Source organism: Macaca fascicularis, chromosome 3 (assembly GCF_037993035.2).
Source record: "Macaca fascicularis isolate 582-1 chromosome 3, T2T-MFA8v1.1".
In the NCBI taxonomy this organism is placed as follows: Eukaryota; Metazoa; Chordata; class Mammalia; order Primates; family Cercopithecidae; genus Macaca; species Macaca fascicularis.
Genome location: NC_088377.1, coordinates 15,746,589 through 15,764,065, shown reverse-complemented (window position 1 = coordinate 15,764,065; position 17,477 = coordinate 15,746,589). Strand labels below are relative to the sequence as shown.

Here is a 17,477-nt window from a genome sequence, read left to right as displayed (position 1 = left end):
CCACTATTTTCATGGGAATCCCCCAGCCTGCTCCCAGTGGGATAGGCAGGAGACTGGAAAAGAAACAGTGCCCAGTAGGGTAACGTTAGGTCAAGATGCCAAGCAACTGTAATGCACCTGTTTTCCTGTTAAAGCTTCAAGCACTACCACAACAGCGTTCTCCTGATGATCATGAGTTACTTCAACGAACGGCATTCCCAGGAATCTTCTCCCACGGCCTCTCTCCCGCCAACAATTCATACTCATCCTCCCATCCAAAAAGGCATAGAACCGCCCAGACACTTTTCAGTATTTTTATTGTTTGACAAGCATTGACAACGTTCCATTCATAGACCTAAAAACATAAAAATAGACCTTCTTTCAGCTTATAAAAGAAATATATAAGAACTTTTGACATAGACACGTCATGACCTTATGTACAAGAGACAATGGCACCCTCTCCAAGCACCAGACTTCCGAGTGTTTTCAGATGGATGTGTTGCACTGGAACCAGTAAATGCGACGATTAGAAGCCTCTGCTTCCGTTTTCCATCTGGACGCGATCGAACCGGAGATGATATGGAAAAATGCAGTGGTACAAAGGGTATAGAAACCATTCTAAAGCTTTTTAAGAAAACCAGAAGATATAGCAAAAATTTAATAGAATAAAACTTTCAAAAGATCAAGCTCGAAGCCCTGGAAACCCGAAAGGCGGGGGGACGGGGATACAGGGTGGGAACGCAGGAAAAGCAGGCAGAGGCACAAGAGCATGATGTACTGAACTCTCTATTGTCTGGAAATATAAAGTCATAACTGATTTTTATAAAATATAACTCCTAAAGCTACTATAAAATTCAGGTCTAAAGTACCTACTGATGTGTCAAACACCAAATAGATATTTTCCCCAAAAAGAAAGTTTTCATAGTATTTTAAACCCTTCTTAGGAAGTGGACATTGTGACATGGGAAAAGAAAAAGCTATAAACCTTTTTTAAAAAAAAAAAAAATTGAAAGTGCTATAACTTGTTTTTCTTCTTAGTATTTGGCTATCTGTTTAGACCATTAATGTGTTGAGCGTGTTTACCCTGTTTCGTTGGCATGAAGAAAGTGTTCAACACAAGAGAAGTTTTTAAAGAGGCTGTTCTGTTTAAAGGTTTGGTTATGAACTGTCAGGGAAGGGGAAGGTAATCTATGGATGAAGATGCAATTTTAATGGAAAAACCAATGATCACCATGGCAACCCCATGAGAAGGAGGCTCCCCTCCCTGCCATGTGCAACAGACACACACCCCCGCCCACCTGGGTGTCATGTTTAATCCAACCAAACTCCCAGCTCAAATACAGATTCAAACATTAAAAAGAAAAAAAAAAATCCGCTTCTTGGAAGAAAAGTATATCCTTAGCATGAGCTTGTTGGCCTTTCATGTATAAATATAAAACCACCACACCTCACTCTCTCTGTAAAAGGTTATATCCTCATTTTTTAGGCTCAGGGTTACACTAACACTGTAAAATCCTCATCTATTTGTGCCCCTGCATCTCAGGTAAAATACAAAAAATAGTGTTTCTTCTTTCTCTCAAGCGATAAATTTGGATCTCTTTTCAAAGAGTTTGGCATCTCTATAATTCTATGCAAAACTAGAGCTTCCGAACATGGACACAGAGTAAGACCAGCTATAGACCAAAACAGGAAGGGAAAAAAAAGGCTCATTGAAACATGAATTGCCACCCTCTCCTCACACAGTCTTAAAATACACAGAGATTCTGAGACATGGAAGAGGGAAGGATACAGTCAGAACACTGCAAGCTGTACACATTTCATTTCATTTTGTGTTTGAAAGAGGTTTCCCAACTAGGGACTGATCTCAGATAGAAGGATCGTGTGTGCGCTACTATCCCTTAAATTAATCTGCTGTACATCTGTTAACTCCTGGGGGTGATCTGCTTTCCAGTGCTATAGAATCTTTTTTCTTTTAATTGTTCAGGCCCTGATTAACTGAGAATAAATAAAAGCCCTTAGTAATATACAGAAGATAGGACTCAAGCTTATTTGGGATTCTGAGGAATTATTTCTGATGTTGTTGAAAATGACAAAGTTGGGTGGCTACATGGCTTCAGAACCAAGTCAGCTGCCAAAACCGTGTGTGCAAGAGCGCGACCTAAGGGACATTCTTGTCGATGGTACAGGAGGGTGGGCAGAGTTAGGGCAGGAAGTATCTACACACATTCTCTACGGGGCAGGTGACACAGTCAGATCTCAGTGTTCAGTTTCCTGGAGGGGGCAAAGTCTTCGCGCCTAACCCAAATGACTTCCTCGCTTGCGCTCTCCAGGCCTCCATTGATCCCCGACAGGGCAGCTTGCTTCTTGAGCTGCGCCATGCGGGACGCGTGACTATCCAGGGTTTTCCGGCCTCTTTCCCGCTGACTGATGGAGGCAGCCTGAAGCCGCTCCTGCAGGTCTCTGTCCACTGAGGCGCCCTTCACGGACTCACAGAACTCATCATCGTCACTGAGGATGTCTGTCTCCTTGATGTCATCTTGCTCCTCATACTGAGCAAGATCAAACTGCTCCTCTACCCATCGGTCAGTGTCCCCACCACCGGGGGGCTGCTGGGACTCTTTCTCCGGGCTGCTTGCGGAGACGGCATCAGAATCAATGGTAAACCTGTTTCGAGCCAGCCGCCGCCTCCTCCTCCCAAGAGACTTGCTTGGGGCAGACACTGCACACACACACAAAAATATAAAAATAAAACCCCCACATGCTTTACGTGAGATGAAAATCCAGAAAGCAAAGGACAGGAGAAAATAAACACCGAAATGGTATGCACTGAATGCCTTGATGTCTTTTGGGGCTTACAGTCTAGATATCACCAGTCTGTCTCGGAGCATTTACCTTGTCGAGGTATCTGGACTTAGATGTTCTAGCAACTGATGGAAGGGCAAGGGGGAACCGGGGCACACAGCAGAGGTTGTAGGTTATGGGCAAAGGGGCACTCAACTCCCTGGGAAATAATCTACTATTCTAACCCGTGCACCTAAGAGATGGGTAACAGACTACAGCTGCTCTCAAGTAGACAGACCACTGATTTGGGGATGAGTTAGTGAGTTAGTGTCCTCAATCCTGGTCACGTCCCATGGTCCAGTGCTATGAAGATCCCCAGCGCTGTCCCAGGGTTGTTTAGCTGGAATAGGTTTTTAGTAAGGGTGGGGGTGCCTCTCTAGTTTTGCTGTCTTTGTAGAAAATGCATCAAGGAGGCAGAAGCACTGGTCTAAGTTACTTGTTTTCTGGGAACTTGAACGTAACATTTCTTGGGATCTGCAGTTAGATCAAGGGCACCACATCCCTCTTAGAGAGCCTATGAAAAGAGAGTGGCTCTCAAAGACATGGAATCTTCAGTTATTTCCCTGTCTTCTTTCTGACAAAGTCCCACGTCCAGTAGGAGGCTAAGCAAACGTGAGCCTTAGTCTCCTCCAATTACAGTCTGTGCATCGCTCACTCTTCTACAAAGCAATTAACGTATCAGTGCCTCAGTGGAATGAGAAATAAAAAACCGATGATACGCAAGCAGTTTGATCAACAAAGTGCTGTATAAAGTGACTACCAGTTACGAAAACTTCATTCTTTCACCTACTGCCCTCTAGGAAGCCAGAATTAAAAACAAGCAAACAAAAGACACCATCCAATCAAGCCAACAATCCCACTACACGCCTATGTGAGACTGTTCACAGGGAAGGCCGCTGCTTCTCCCTCGAGAGTGAAGCGGCTGTTGCGTTAGACATGAAAAGGTGAAATGCAACACGGGCTTTCCAGTGGAGGGGCAGAGTCTCAAAGTCAACTGGGAGCTGCTTTCCTGAAACCAAAGCCCCAGAAACCATCTAATTGCTTCCGTGCTACTAGAAGATGCCTCGTGTCTCAGTTGCTGCCAAACGCAGCCTTGACTTCAAACGCAGCAGGCGCAAGGTTAGAGAGGTCAACGAGGAGCTGAATTGGCTCCCACTGCAGCCAGGCTCTGCCTCAGACCCCTGTGTGTCCATCACTATTCCTGAGAGTTCTACCATCTCAAACCGTGGAACAAATGGACACTACTGTTGGTTGAGGATGGGAATAAAAGCCATTTCCAGGCAAAATGGAAAAAGGGAATAGAAAAGAGGAGAAAAAAGAAACAAACAAACAAAAAAACCCCGACTTCTATTGAGAAGAGACAAAAATTCTTGTTCACTTTTATCTCAGCACCAGCAAAATACAGCATCCCTCTCTCCAATCACTACATTAGAACTACCTCAGCTCAAAGCTACTGGAAATATCTGTTCATGATTTGCATGCTGAAGTATCTAGGGGTAAAGTGTGTTAATGTCTACATCTTTGAAATGTGTCAAAAATAAGATGAGGTGACGAATGATAGATGGATTCTAATAGATGAGTGATAATGAGAAGATAGAAAAATATAGAATATACATGGTAGGTGGGAATTCTTTCAGCTCTTCTATAAGTTTGAAAATTTTCTTAGAAAGTAGAACAAAGAAAAAAATCTCTTAATTCAGTTATTGGCAGATGTATATAGCACTTTAGGCTTAATACGGAAGCAGAGTATTTGGCTTTACTATCCTAGCCAAACAGAACAGAGGGAGAAATAAACTAGCTGGGTATTCAGGACAAAGCAAAATGAAGCATGAGTATCTGTTCCTAGTATGCTTAAGAACCCGGCTACCGTTACTGGGTTCTTCCCAGTCTTTTAGGGATGCAATCTTTGACTATTTCCAGTGTTCACTGTTAAGACTGCCGGGAATTGCTGTGCTGTTCTACTCAGGCACCATTTTAAACTCCTCTAACATGAAGATTCTGAGGATAGTGAGATGCCTCCGAAGTAAAGTGATACAGACTTTCTTCAGCCAAAAATGAGCCATCAGGCAGAAAAATCTCTCAATCAGCTAAATCCAAAGGCTATGACATCAAGGCTTTCTCTTGGTAATCATGATGGATGATGGTGTTAAATTGTGGGCTGGTTTTGTTTTCTTTCCAAATGCATCTCAGCCCAAAAACTGAGTGACAGACTAATCATGCTTAGTTTCAAAGTAAATGCAGCCCTGAATTTAGGTTCATTGATTAACAACTGAAACAGGTGAGTTCCCTGAGGTTGAGACACGTATTTCCAAACCATTTTAAACATTTCCCTAGCAAACAAGAGGGGTAGATAAGACAAATCCAAGATAAAAATCTCTAAAGTGAGTTACAAAGGACCAATAAACTATTCTTCCATGGGGACCCCATGAGAAATTGTGCATATGGAGGTATGCAAGACTCTTAGGATTCCTCAGAAAACTTAGCAAAGTGCTGGGTGTTCACTGCACTAAGCTTTCAATAAACACTTATCAACTGCTTGGAGAAGAGGTTTACACTAACTAGTCCCCAAACATTAGTTAAATTTAAGGTCCTTTTTTTTTTTTTTTTTTTTTTTTTTTTGGAGACGGAGTCTCGCTCTGTCGCCCAGGCTGGAGTGCAGTGGCCGGATCTAAGCTCACTGCAAGCTCTGCCTCCCGGGTTTATGCCATTCTCCTGCCTCAGCCTCCCGAGTAGCTGGGACTACAGGCGCCCGCCACCCCGCCTGGCTAGTTTTTTGGATTTTTAGTAGAGACGGGGTTTCACTGTGTTAGCCAGGATGGTCTCGATCTCCTGACCTCGTGACCCCGCCTGTCTCGGCCTCTCAAAGTGCTGGGATTACAGGCTTGAGCCACCGCGCCTGGCCAAATGTAAGGTTCTTAAAGAATGTAATATCCCATGTCAAGCCAGGTGGGTTTTGTCTATGAAAACCTTCAGGCATTCATACTTCTGTCCATGCCTCTTTGACAGGTAGAATGGTAATGGGGACAAAGGCCAGACACTTTTCTGGCAAGTGCAAAGGGGGCCTCTTTTAATGAAATCCTCCCTGCAAAATTCTAGGCTGCCTCTTAAGAAAGTTTTGATAAAAATGTTAGTATCTTGATGTCATTAAGTCCCTAAGTATGAAAACAGCTTTATCCCTAGACAAATTTTGCTACCATTAACGGGTGGTAGTATTTATTTTACTTCTTCACTGCTCCACCGTAATGGATTAAGTCCTACAAGAATATTTATGCTAGGGCCATTTAAACTCTAGATTCTTGTTTCCAAGAATAGTTCGAGGCTTCCCCAAATTAACATGGAGACTAAAAATAAAGCTGCAGGCACAAGGCCAGTATAAAAACTGGAAGTGTCATGTGGGCTACCAAACCTAGAACCCTTACTACTCAGAGCAGGCATTGCTGTGCTGCCAGACCGTGAAGCCACCATGTTCTCAGAACAGAGGGCTGTGACCTTGCTGAAATGTGACACACGGCTTTCTGCTAGACAAAGCTGGCCGTCATGCAAAGCAGCGACTCTCATTCTGCAAGCAGGCGGAGACAGCCTCTCCAGAAAGAGGATGTGTCTGCATCCCGGCTTGGCAAATGAGAGAGGAGCTCACCAGCCAAAAGGAGAAGGGAGGCAAAGGGAAGGCTTGAGGGAGGACAAGAGGAATGTAGATATAGGGCGGATCCCCAGGAGCCACCAGGAAGGAGGCAAGGGCAAGGAACCTCACACCAGGGAAGAACCGTCCTCCTACATCAGTCCCCACCAGGCCACACCTCACCCCCACTCAACAAGGAGGTCAAGCTCACTGGAGTTTTACTGCGGAGTGGGGTTGACGGGAATCTTGAACGTCTGAATCCCCACAGTACCTGCCCTGCTCATGGCCGGCCTGGCCCCCTTCAGTGCACATAATCTTTTCCCTCCAAAAGGGACATATTGCTGGGATGAGGGAAGGCTCTCGGTTTTGAGGAGCTGTCTTCTGTGCTTATCGCGCAGGATTGAATGCACGGCCTTCAGGAAATCCTTTCGGCTCTCCGGGGAGCTAGGAAAAGATTTACAGATGTTAGAGAACCAGGGCTTAACACATGGGGAACTTCTAAGGTTATCAGGTGCAACCAAACAAATAACCCTTAGGGCCAAAGGCTGAAGACTGAGGCCTTGACTCCAATTTCTATGCTGAGTGGTGATTTTACAGCCAGGGAGAAAGAGCACATAACTCTTTTCCCTTCATGCTTTGTGATCCATCTCTTGCCACCGATGTGGGGCAGAGCAGCCCATTAACGAACAGATCTATGGACAGTGGGAGTTTGTACCACGAAGCTGCCAAATTCTGCTCCTGGCACTTAAGGCAGAGCTTTTCATTGTAAAATGTTTTTGAGGGCAAATGAACCACAAGATTCTTGCGGCTCTGCAGAGCACCCAAAGGCTGATGTCTCAACCTTCCTAATGTCCTCTAGAGCTGAGCTCCCTCCTGGTAAATATCAACGATTTCCATGACACATTTCAACATGTATATATTAAGGCTGTAAAGAACTATCGAATCTTCCCAAGTCCCAATTCCCATGGTTAAAAAAAAAAAGAAAGTGCTTCCTAGGTGAGAGATATTTTTCTTGTTATATTCCCAATATTTTTACCCAGGTAAGTTTCATCTGGTATTCCTTATTAACAATACATACGGCATCCGTGTAAGTAGGCTTACTAAACTCCACGGACCTTACCAACAAAATCACAAACAGATGAGCCAAAACAGACAGTAAAGGTGGTGCTCAAACCCCATGGGGTTATACAAACATTTCACTTGTAGTCCTGACAGCTTTCCGGGGATCTGACCTTTGTTGACCTCTGTCACCCAACACAGACAGATCTGATGTAGCAACACAAAACATGGGTTTTGAGGTTAAACCCACCATTCATTTTCTTTTTCTTTTTTTGAGACAGAGTCTCGCACCCAGGCGAGTGGTATGATCTTGGCTCACTGCAACTTCCACCTCCCAGGTTCAAGAGATTCTCCTGCCTCAGCCTCCCAAGTAGCTGTGATTACAGGCACCTGCCACCACACCTGGCTAATTTTTGTATTTTTAGTGGAGACAGGGTTTCACCATGTTGGCCAGGCTGGCCTCAAACTCCTGACCTCAAGTGATCCGCCTGCCTTGCTGGGATTACAGGTGTGAGCCACCATGCCCGGCACCAGCATTCATTTTCTCTGAGGCCTTAGGCAAAGTACCATCTCTAAGCCTTGCTTCCCCATTTGTAAATTGGAGTAAGATAGTACTAGGCTGGTGCAAAAAATAATTGCAGTTTTTTCCACTAAAATTAATGGCACTTTTAATTACTTTTAATGGTAAAAACTGCAGTTTCTTTTTGTACCAACCTAATACCCTGGTCTGACTAACCGAAATAATGAATGTAAGGTGTTTAGCAAAGTTTATGCTTGGTAAAGGTACCTTCTTACCATACTAACATTATAAAATATTGCTACTAATCATACAATATCGATTCTATTGTCTTTTGTAGATAATCCATAGTATATTAGTACTCACTGTGTGAGGTACTGGGTAATTTACTGAGTAAATCACTGAGTGTCTATGATTAAATTAAAGCATGATTCAATATGGGCACATTTAAAGCCAAATATATTAAATGCCATCTGTTGGGGTCATCCATCTTATATTTTTAGAAAAACAAATGGTTGCATATGCGGGAAGACCTCAAATTCTCATGGGGGAGGGAGAGGAGAGAAGGAAGGAAAGAAAGAGGGTGGCAGGGTAGAAGAAAAACAACAAGAAATAAGTAGAAGCCCACATGAGCCCAGCTTCCCCTCAAGACGTGCAGGTGATCAACACAGGGCGACCTCCCTATGTGCTCCAAATGATCAGGAATCCCGATGACACCTTCACACGCTGTCACCTCCTCCCAGCTGACTCTCCGTTTACTGCATCTCAGCGATGTTACAGTACAAGCAATGTACCAAACACCAGAATACAACATAAGACACCAAACCATTCCAGTCTGCAGAACTGTCATCCCGGCCTCGACTCACAGGCCCAGGCTCACCTGCAACACAAGTGGAAGACCCTCTCCGGCCTCCCTTCAGACTCGGATTTGACGTGGACAATTTCACACACGGCATTTGCGTCTGCGTCTAAAGACATTAAAACAACAGGAAATCAGGGTATGTTTCTAATGGATTTATTTACATGTTTACAAAAGCATTTTCCAGCTGTGATATAGAATTAATAATGCAGAAATGTACAAGATCAAAGATATTTTCCTACTATTCCACGATCTAAAGAGATGAAGCGACTGAAAGCTTAATGGATGCTAAGAAGAGAACACTTGGAAAATTTCCAGTTGGTAAAATCTTCTAGACGGTCTAAAAGGCCAGTCAATCATACTGACTGAACTCACTTTTTTTTTTTTTTTGAGATGGCATCTTGCTCTGTCATCCAGGCTGGAGCGCAGTGGCATGATCTCAGCTCACTGCAACCTCTGCCTCCCGGGTTCAAGCGAGCGATTCTCCTGCCTCAGCTTCCTGAGTAGCTGGATGTACACCACCATGCCTGGATAATTTTTGTATTTTTGGTAGAGACAGGGTTTCACCATGTTGGTCAGGCTGGTCTCGAACTCCTGACCTCATGATCCACTCGCCTCGGCCTCCCAAAGTGCTGGGATTACAGGCGTGTGCCACCACGCCCAGCCTGAACTCACTCTTTCAGCCATGCAGTCTGTTTAACTGAACTGTGCATTTCAATTAAATGATTAGTTGTTTTGGCAACAGTTGGACTAAATGGAGCCAAAGCCTCCTATGCAGATGTCATCTGGCCAGTGATACGACAGGTAAGCCCTTGCTGTCTGTTAAGGGAGTCTTCCCCCAGGTGGCTGGGCCTAAAGCCCTGGAGATCTAATGGGGTTTCTCGCCCCCCCGCCTACCCCTGGAGTCTACTTTGAACACAGCAGAAATGGTATGCCAAGAAAGGAAGGAACAGTTTTAAAATAATTTGGAAGCTCTGTAGTGCCTATAATGGCAGAGTACTTTAAGTCATGAATAAAGTGTTTGTGAAAGGAACAATTCACTGCAGACATTCAGGCCATACGCTGTGAAGTCTCACTTTTATCCAGTGGCTCAGAACCCTGGTCACAAACCCTCACTGTGGTTGCGTGATTTAACCCTAACCAGAATCTATCTGCAAAAAATTTTACAAACTTTCCGAACTAAGATAAAAACCTAAAATTCCACATTCTGATTCTCAAATCCACTAGAGTGGATTTCATAATGAAAAACATCTTGACGAGTCTTTATAACTCAAGTAAAATAAGCTTTTATCTTGATGGTTTTAAACTTGATTTGAATGAAAACTAGAGAGTGAGAATGGAGCGTCGTATTACAAAGATGGCATTGTCTTCAAAATTTGAAGTCTTTATGTGTTTACTCCTCACTGCAGGCAAAATTCCTGGCTTAGAAGCTGTCAGTCTGCTACAAAAATAAACTTTCCCATTTGTAAACCTGGCATGAGGAAACAAAGGAACTGGATAATTCATAACCTACGATTCTAAAGTAAGACTTTAGTATTTAAGTGCCCAAACCTCAAAATGCTATTTGTAGCTGCCCTAGACTCACGACTTACAGGTGCCTGCAAATGTACGTGTAAATCAGTTTTGCAAATCACATCGTAAGTAAAAGGGCATCCAGCAAATCACTGCCGGGAGATTAGAGAGAAATCTTCTAAAACAAATAATCATTCCAAATATATTTGCCCTACGTGATTTGTGCATTGGAGACTTCCTCCTGTAAGGCAGAAAAACTGTGAAGGGAGAAACACCTTTAATTTGGAAGAGTAACTCAAAGTGGGCACAATATGGCAAGAGGTTCTCCTCATGATGTTGGACTAGTGTGAGTTGGTTTTCTGAGGATCAGATCCAGTTTTACCGCTTATGGCAAATGGGAACAAGGAGAGGCTACACAACAGAAATTGGATAGTAAGACCTTAATGTTCACTTTAGATGCCAAAAGCATCACATAGAAATTCACTTGATCACACACCTGCCGGTCTCCACCGCCAGGGCTTTTCCTTACCAAAGCTGCACCTGCTGTCCAAGTGGGACAGGGAACAGGTGTGGCTAGAGTGTCCACTTGACTCTCCAGAGATGCTCTTTCCAGGGTGTGCCTGGGAGAGCCACACAGCCCATCCCTCCTCTTGAGAACTTGGCCTCACATTAGGCCCAGGATGGGGAGCTTCTGAGTCACAAAAATATCACTTTTCTTAGTCAGTACCCTGCTACTCATGTGTTTAAAGCATCGTCTTATTATCAAGTATACTCACAGCTACCCAACAACTCACTTCACGGCTATGTGGATCATAGAAAAAGAACCAACATTTCAGACTGGGCGTGGCAGCTCACGTCTGTAATCCCAGCACTTTGGGAGGCCAAGGCGGGAGGCTTGCTTGAGCCCAGGAGTTCAAGACCAGCTTGGGCAAAATAGCAAAATTCCACTTCTACAAAATATTTAAAAAACTAGCTGGGTGTGTTGGCACACGCCTGTAGTCCCAGGTACTTGGAAAGGATAGCTTGAGCCTAGAAATTTGAGGCCACAGTGAGGTACGACAGCACCACTGCTCTCCAGCCTGGGCGACGGAATGAGATCCTGTCTCTAAAACAATTAAAATAAATTTTAAAAAGAATCAACATTCAAAAGCCTTCACACTAATACCAAAGATAAAGATTTGTAATACTTTAGGGAAAAAACGTGTAGTCAATGCTTTTTAGTGCTTTGGGCGGTATATTTGGATCTCTCCGTTGAAAGGCAAGGGAGTAGTTTACCTGGGCTTTGTCTGCTCACAGTCTCAAGGATTGTTTCAAGAAGCACAGGCTCACTGTACTCAGATGGCAGTCGCTATAGTATTGATGTACAGAATGGAATAACTAGAATCTCTTCCAGGAATTTTGAAGACATTACACATCCATTCACTCAGTTCATTCATTCACTTGGTTCATTCATTCATTCATTCATTCATTCATTCATTCAATATTTAATCAATGGCTGGGTAAATAAGAGGCCATGAAGAGACTGAGAGACAAGAGAGTTAAGCATAGAAAAAAAAAAAAAAGACAGTAGAAGGGTTAGACCTAGAGTGTGGATTCAAACAAGTAATTCCTACACACACCAGAGATAAGTGTGTGAAATACCCAGCGCAGGTGAGAGTTTACCTGTACTTGCCAGAGCTCGAACCTGCAGCGCTTCCGTGGGGATCATGTGTCGAAATCTGCAGGGGTCCCAGTCCTCATAAATGGAAAGCCTGTGGGATCCCACCTGCAGGGGAGAAGGAGTCAGCTGCGTAAGAATCTAACCTGCCCCGGACCAGTTCCCTGCATTTGCTAAACCAGCGACAGACTCTCACGCAGTAACTCCAGGCGTGCCCAAAGGATCTTCACCCCCACGAGCTCCTGTTCATCCAGCAGGGAGTGAGAGGCTGCGTGATAAATACGTTGAGGGGAGGGTGGGCAAATAAGTTTGCTAAGCAAATGCAGTGAAGAGAGACACACACAGGGAAGAGGAGAAAAGGGATCCCAAAACAAGAACAGGGGCAACAGAGAAGGGGAAAAGTAGCGTTAGGAAGGTTCTGGGCCATGGCAGACCCAATCAGCAATTGAGTCCAATTGGTTCCAATTCACAAAAATGAGACCAATTCATTTTTGTGCTCTAAACATAAGCCTGCCTGAAAAGAGGGCAGGATGGGTGATCTCAAGCATCCTTAGCAACGCTTAAGAAATAAACAAGATCATAAAAAGGCTCATACTGACAAAATGGTAGAATTATGCAGACATAACTGATGAGCAGATAGAGAAATAGTTTCAAACCATGGGGTGACAAAAGAAGTCTTACAAGTTTCTTCTTCTGTTTGGAACCATCTTTATACACAAGGACCACAGCAGTTTTGAAAACTGGAAAAAATAAAATAAAGACAGTTATGGCATGTCATGTGTAGCGTTTTCCTCTTGACATCACTAACTTGTGGTAATAAACACTACAGTTATGAAGAGGACATCGAGATCCCAGTTAACTGACTCCCACACACCTCCCATTCATTCATCACATCAGTGAAAATCAAAAGCCTATTGAGACACGCAATTTTCCAGGTTCAAAATAAACAAAGAAAGCCTACATAAATGGAAATAACCTATGCCTCAAAACACTTTTGGGTACAATACGTTAGGTATGCTATCATTTCAAGGTTAAAACTTCAGCTGATACATATTCAACAAAAATGTACTAATTCAGTCGATGGAGGAATAATATAAATGTCTTTCACAATAACAATGCAATTGCTGAAGATGATTTATACTTATGCAAATTAAGGTAACAGTGCACACAGACAGCGATAATTTAGGAAATATAACTCATCGTTTCACCTGAAGAAACAAAAATGAGTTTATGAAATAGAATTCAACTGTACTTCCTCCAGAATGACTGAATCAGAGTAAGCTCTCTAGGAGTGGTAAACATGTAGTAGTTTCATTCTTATATTCTTTCGGGGGTGGGGAGATACAACGGAGTTATGCATAATCTTCCAGAGAATTCGTTAAGCAATGCCAAGCACATTTAACATGCAGTGATTCTGATTCTTCCTAGAAGGGGAAGTAGAGTTGGCACCCAGAAGGACTGGAAGGGTGACCGACTCCTGCCTGTCCTTCGTTCTCTGTGTCAGGGTCTCTGCTATGGTCCACGTTTGTGTTTCCCCAAAATTCATACCTTGAAACTAATCACCCTTGTAGTTTCAGGAGGTGGGCCTTTGAGAAGTGATCAGGCCGTGAGGACTCTGCCCTCATGAATGGGATTAGTGTCCTTATAAAAGAGACTTGAGAGAGATGCCTTGACCCTTTCGCCATGTGAAACCACAGCTAGGAAGTATGAGAAAGCAGGATCTTGGACTTCCAGCCTCCACAACTGTGAGAAGTAAATCTGTTGTTTGGAAGCTGGCCAGTTTATGATATTTTGTTATAGCAGCCCAAATGGACTAAGATAGTCTCCATTATCCCTTCATACTCTGACCCCAAGGAATACCCCAGTCACACAGCAGCTGAAGGAGGCACAGCCTTGTATACCAGACACAGAATTACAAAAGGAACAAGCACTCAGAGAATTCTCAGGGATGGGCCACCAGGCTCACAGGCCCTTTGGAGGCCAACCGGAAGTATCTGGTTCAATTTCTATCCTACGTAGGGCAAGCCGGTCTTGTCTCCTCTTTGTGTAAGATCATGCTAATCTCCACTGCAGGGAAATAAGCCCTGAGATGCAAAGAAACTGACTCCAGCCACTAGGTCTAGACTGCCCATAGCCCTTCACACCTCACAGCATCTGACCCCTCCAGGTTCCCAGAGCACAGACTGGCAGATTCCCTCCAAAGGTTCACACTGACCTGAAGCGGCCACACCAGCCTCTTCATAGTAGCTAAGCACAAGCAACCTGAGAAGGCCCTTCATTCCCACTATGAAGCCTTCAGAAATCACAGAGGCTGGGACAGCTAGGTCCTCTTAGAAATGAAAGGGCTCTACCCCAATGCCTCTCATCTCAGAAGCGCCACCCTGCCACTGGAACCACAGCTCAATGGTATGACTGCCCCCATGTCCCTTAATCTTAACCATCGCGGATCACAGCAGGAGGGTCAGAGAGTGAGTGTCGGCCTGGCACCGGGACCTCTGCCTGTCCCTTAAACTTCCCCGAACCCTCGGAGATAGTGTTCCTCAAGTGACTCCACAGCGTTGCCCAATCCCTTCAGACATGGCCTTGATGATCTCCAAAACTCACGCTACCTTTGCCAGCCTAAAGCTTCCACTCTGCGCCCAAAAAGGTGAATGTCAAATACCCTTCAAGGCAGAAGCCTATTTCTATTTGTGTTTGTTTTTTGTTTAAGGCAACGATCACCAACATTTGGTACACACGAGCCATCCTGTGAGTGAAACATCAAGGTGCTTCGTTGGCAGCAAGTCGACTTCGGTTTCAGCAGAAAGCTGCACTATTTCCTGAGGTTAGAGGTTTAAACCAAAACAAGATGACAACCACATTTTAACCCCAAATCTGCCGACTGAGGGGAACTGTGATCCCTCCTTCACAGCAACTCTTCCTTATTTCAACTCCTTGCTCAGCCTCTCTGCTAGTTCTGCCTTACTACTTGAAATCACACCCAAACCATCAAACTTGTCTCTTTAACGACTGGGAATCCACAGAAGCTCATCATGACTACAGCCTTTGTTCATAATCCCAGTTTTAATCCTTCCCCTTCTCTTTCCTTTTACTCTGGAGAGGATTCTGAGTAATGACAAAGCTGTCTTGTATCTCAGAGCCTTCAGTTTTTCTCTTGTGAACTACGGCCCCTGCTGAGTTTGCTGACGGTGTGATGCTCTGAAGCTGGAGTATGCAGTCTCCATTTACACCTGGGACAGGTGTTGTGGGCCCACCTTCCTGGAGGCAGCTCCCATACCGACCTCTCATAAACAGCCCAGGAGGCAGGGAACAGAGTAATGCAGAGTCCACTATCTGAGCCTGTGCAGAAAGTGGCACCTAAATCCCCAACCTCAAAACCAGCATTTTCCTGAATCACTTACACCATGGGCTGGCAAACAAGGGCCCTCAGGCCAGACCCAGGACTGCTGCCACCTGTGTGGTGCAGCTGCTGATCCAACCGCGGATCCAGCCATCTCATTCATTTACACGTTATCTACGGCTGCTTCTGGCTCCAGTGGAAAAGCATGTGGCCTCCTGGCCCAAAGCCTAAAATGTACCATGTAGCCTTTAAAAGAAAAGAGGGCCAGGCACGGTGGCTCATGTCTGTAATCCCAACACTTTGGGAGGCCGAGGCAGGAGATCACAAGGTCAAGAGATTGAGATCATGCTTCAATATGGTGAAACTCCGTCTCTACTAAAAATACAAAAATTAGCTGGGCGCCATGGCGCACACCTATAGTTCCAGCTACTCGGGAGGCTGAGACAGACGAATTGCTTGAACCCGGGAGGCAGAGGTTGCAGTGACCTGAGAATGCACCATTGCACTCCAGCCTGGAGACATAGCGAGACTCCGTACCACCCACCCTCCCAAAAAAAAAAAAAAAAAAAAAAGAAAAGAGTTTGTCAACCCATTTTCTCCTACTTAAATTATTTTCTTATCTAAATCTGTTGATTTCTAACTGCAGTGAATCTGTAAAATTGAGGGCAAAGCCATAACGAATCTAAATGTTGACCTCTAGTCCTACATCATGGTGTGGGTCATTTATATCAATATCCTCCATCCCGTGAATGACCCATTAAGCAGCATCAGGGAGATCCCAGACTCCTCCAAGAAGAAATCACTATAGAAGAAACACAAGTGGTGATGTTGAAAAGAAAGCAAATACTACTGCCCCCCTCCCCCAAAACACCTACCCCATCAAAAACTAACAACTTGTTAAAATACCCCCAATATTCCTTTGAATGGCCTATTTAGTCACATGCTTTCTCTGCATTTATATATTTTGTTTTGTCTTGTTTTGTTTTAGACAGAGTCTTGCTGGAGTCCAGTGGCACAATCTCAGCTCACTACAACCTCTGCTTCCCGGGTACAAGTGATTCTCCTGCCTCAGCCTCTCAAGTAGCTGGGATTACAGGTGCCTGCCACCACATCCAGCTAATTTTTGGATTTTTAGTAAGGACGGGGTTTTACCATATTAGCCAGGTTAGTCTTGAACTCCTGACCTCAAGTGATCCGTCTGCCTTGGCCTCCCAAAGTGCTGGGATTACAGGTGTGAGCCACCGCACCTGGCCTCCTTTGTTATTTTTAATGAAATGGCATCAACAGCTACAGGGGCTCTTTGCAAATTCTAGGAATATCAGTAACTTTTCAGTGAAGGCTAAGTGATCTAAATAGAAAGTCCAATGAATCTTTGCATGAAATACTTTGATTTTAAAATCACTAGGACATTCCGATTGGGGATACTTTGTTCACATCATGGAGGAAAAAAAAAGTTTAGTTAAGAAGGAGTAAGCAACCTCCGTTCCCCACAAGCCCACACAAATAATATAAGGCAAGAGAATAAGCCATATTTCCATTATATTATGTTCCTACCAATGAGTCTTTTAGCAGGAGGCTAGGACAAAACACAACCTAAAACAAAAGCATGGAGTGTTGATAGTTTTATATTCATGAACAACACAGCAATATGCCAATAAGCATTTCCATTGCAACAACAAGCCGTGTTTCCTAAATTATACATAATTCCCAGTAAGCTAACCCATGTTTTTTCTCTCTCTCAAAAAGCGTATTACAATACAATCACATGAGATCTCTAATTGCAGCAATTGCATCCATCTAAACTGGTTTATTAAAGAATAAATCATTCGCAAACATCTCGAATGTCACTAGCATTGAGTGGCAATGCGATTGAGATGCACCTCACAGCTGATCCAGGCACTCCAGAGTTTGCCACAACAGCTCAGCTGAGAACCAGCATCCTAAATCCTGGTTTTAAGACCAAACAGTAACAAAGTCAGGAAGAAAATAAAAGATCTAGGATTTGGGGGCCTCAGAAACAGAGGCCATTTCGTCTTGATTTTTCACTTTATTTTTCCTTGGTTTATAATTAACCCATTATTTTGAAAAGATACT

At 44.0% G+C, this 17,477-nt stretch overlaps 1 protein-coding gene across 29 annotated transcripts in view; it reads right to left on the bottom strand.

Annotated features, from left to right (window-relative positions):
• Positions 1-279: 279 nt before the first annotated feature.
• The window catches only part of TIAM1 (TIAM Rac1 associated GEF 1), a 441,123-nt gene continuing 423,925 nt past the window's right edge, over positions 280-17,477 (bottom strand). For 27 of the 29 annotated variants that reach the window (XM_045389226.2, XM_074034149.1, XM_065541421.1 and 24 more), the window contains 5 exons: positions 12,725-12,783; positions 12,049-12,151; positions 8,896-8,983; positions 6,711-6,883; positions 280-2,698 (listed from right to left, as the gene is read on the bottom strand). In XM_045389226.2, the coding sequence (XP_045245161.2) occupies positions 2,229-2,698; positions 6,711-6,883; positions 8,896-8,983; positions 12,049-12,151; positions 12,725-12,783 (893 nt within the window). In that variant the 3' untranslated portion in view covers positions 280-2,228. Of the gene's footprint in view, positions 2,699-6,650; positions 6,884-8,895; positions 8,984-12,048; positions 12,152-12,724; positions 12,784-17,477 lie in introns of all 29 variants that reach the window. The other 2 variants (XM_045389232.3, XM_074034157.1) reach the window with 1 other exon arrangement.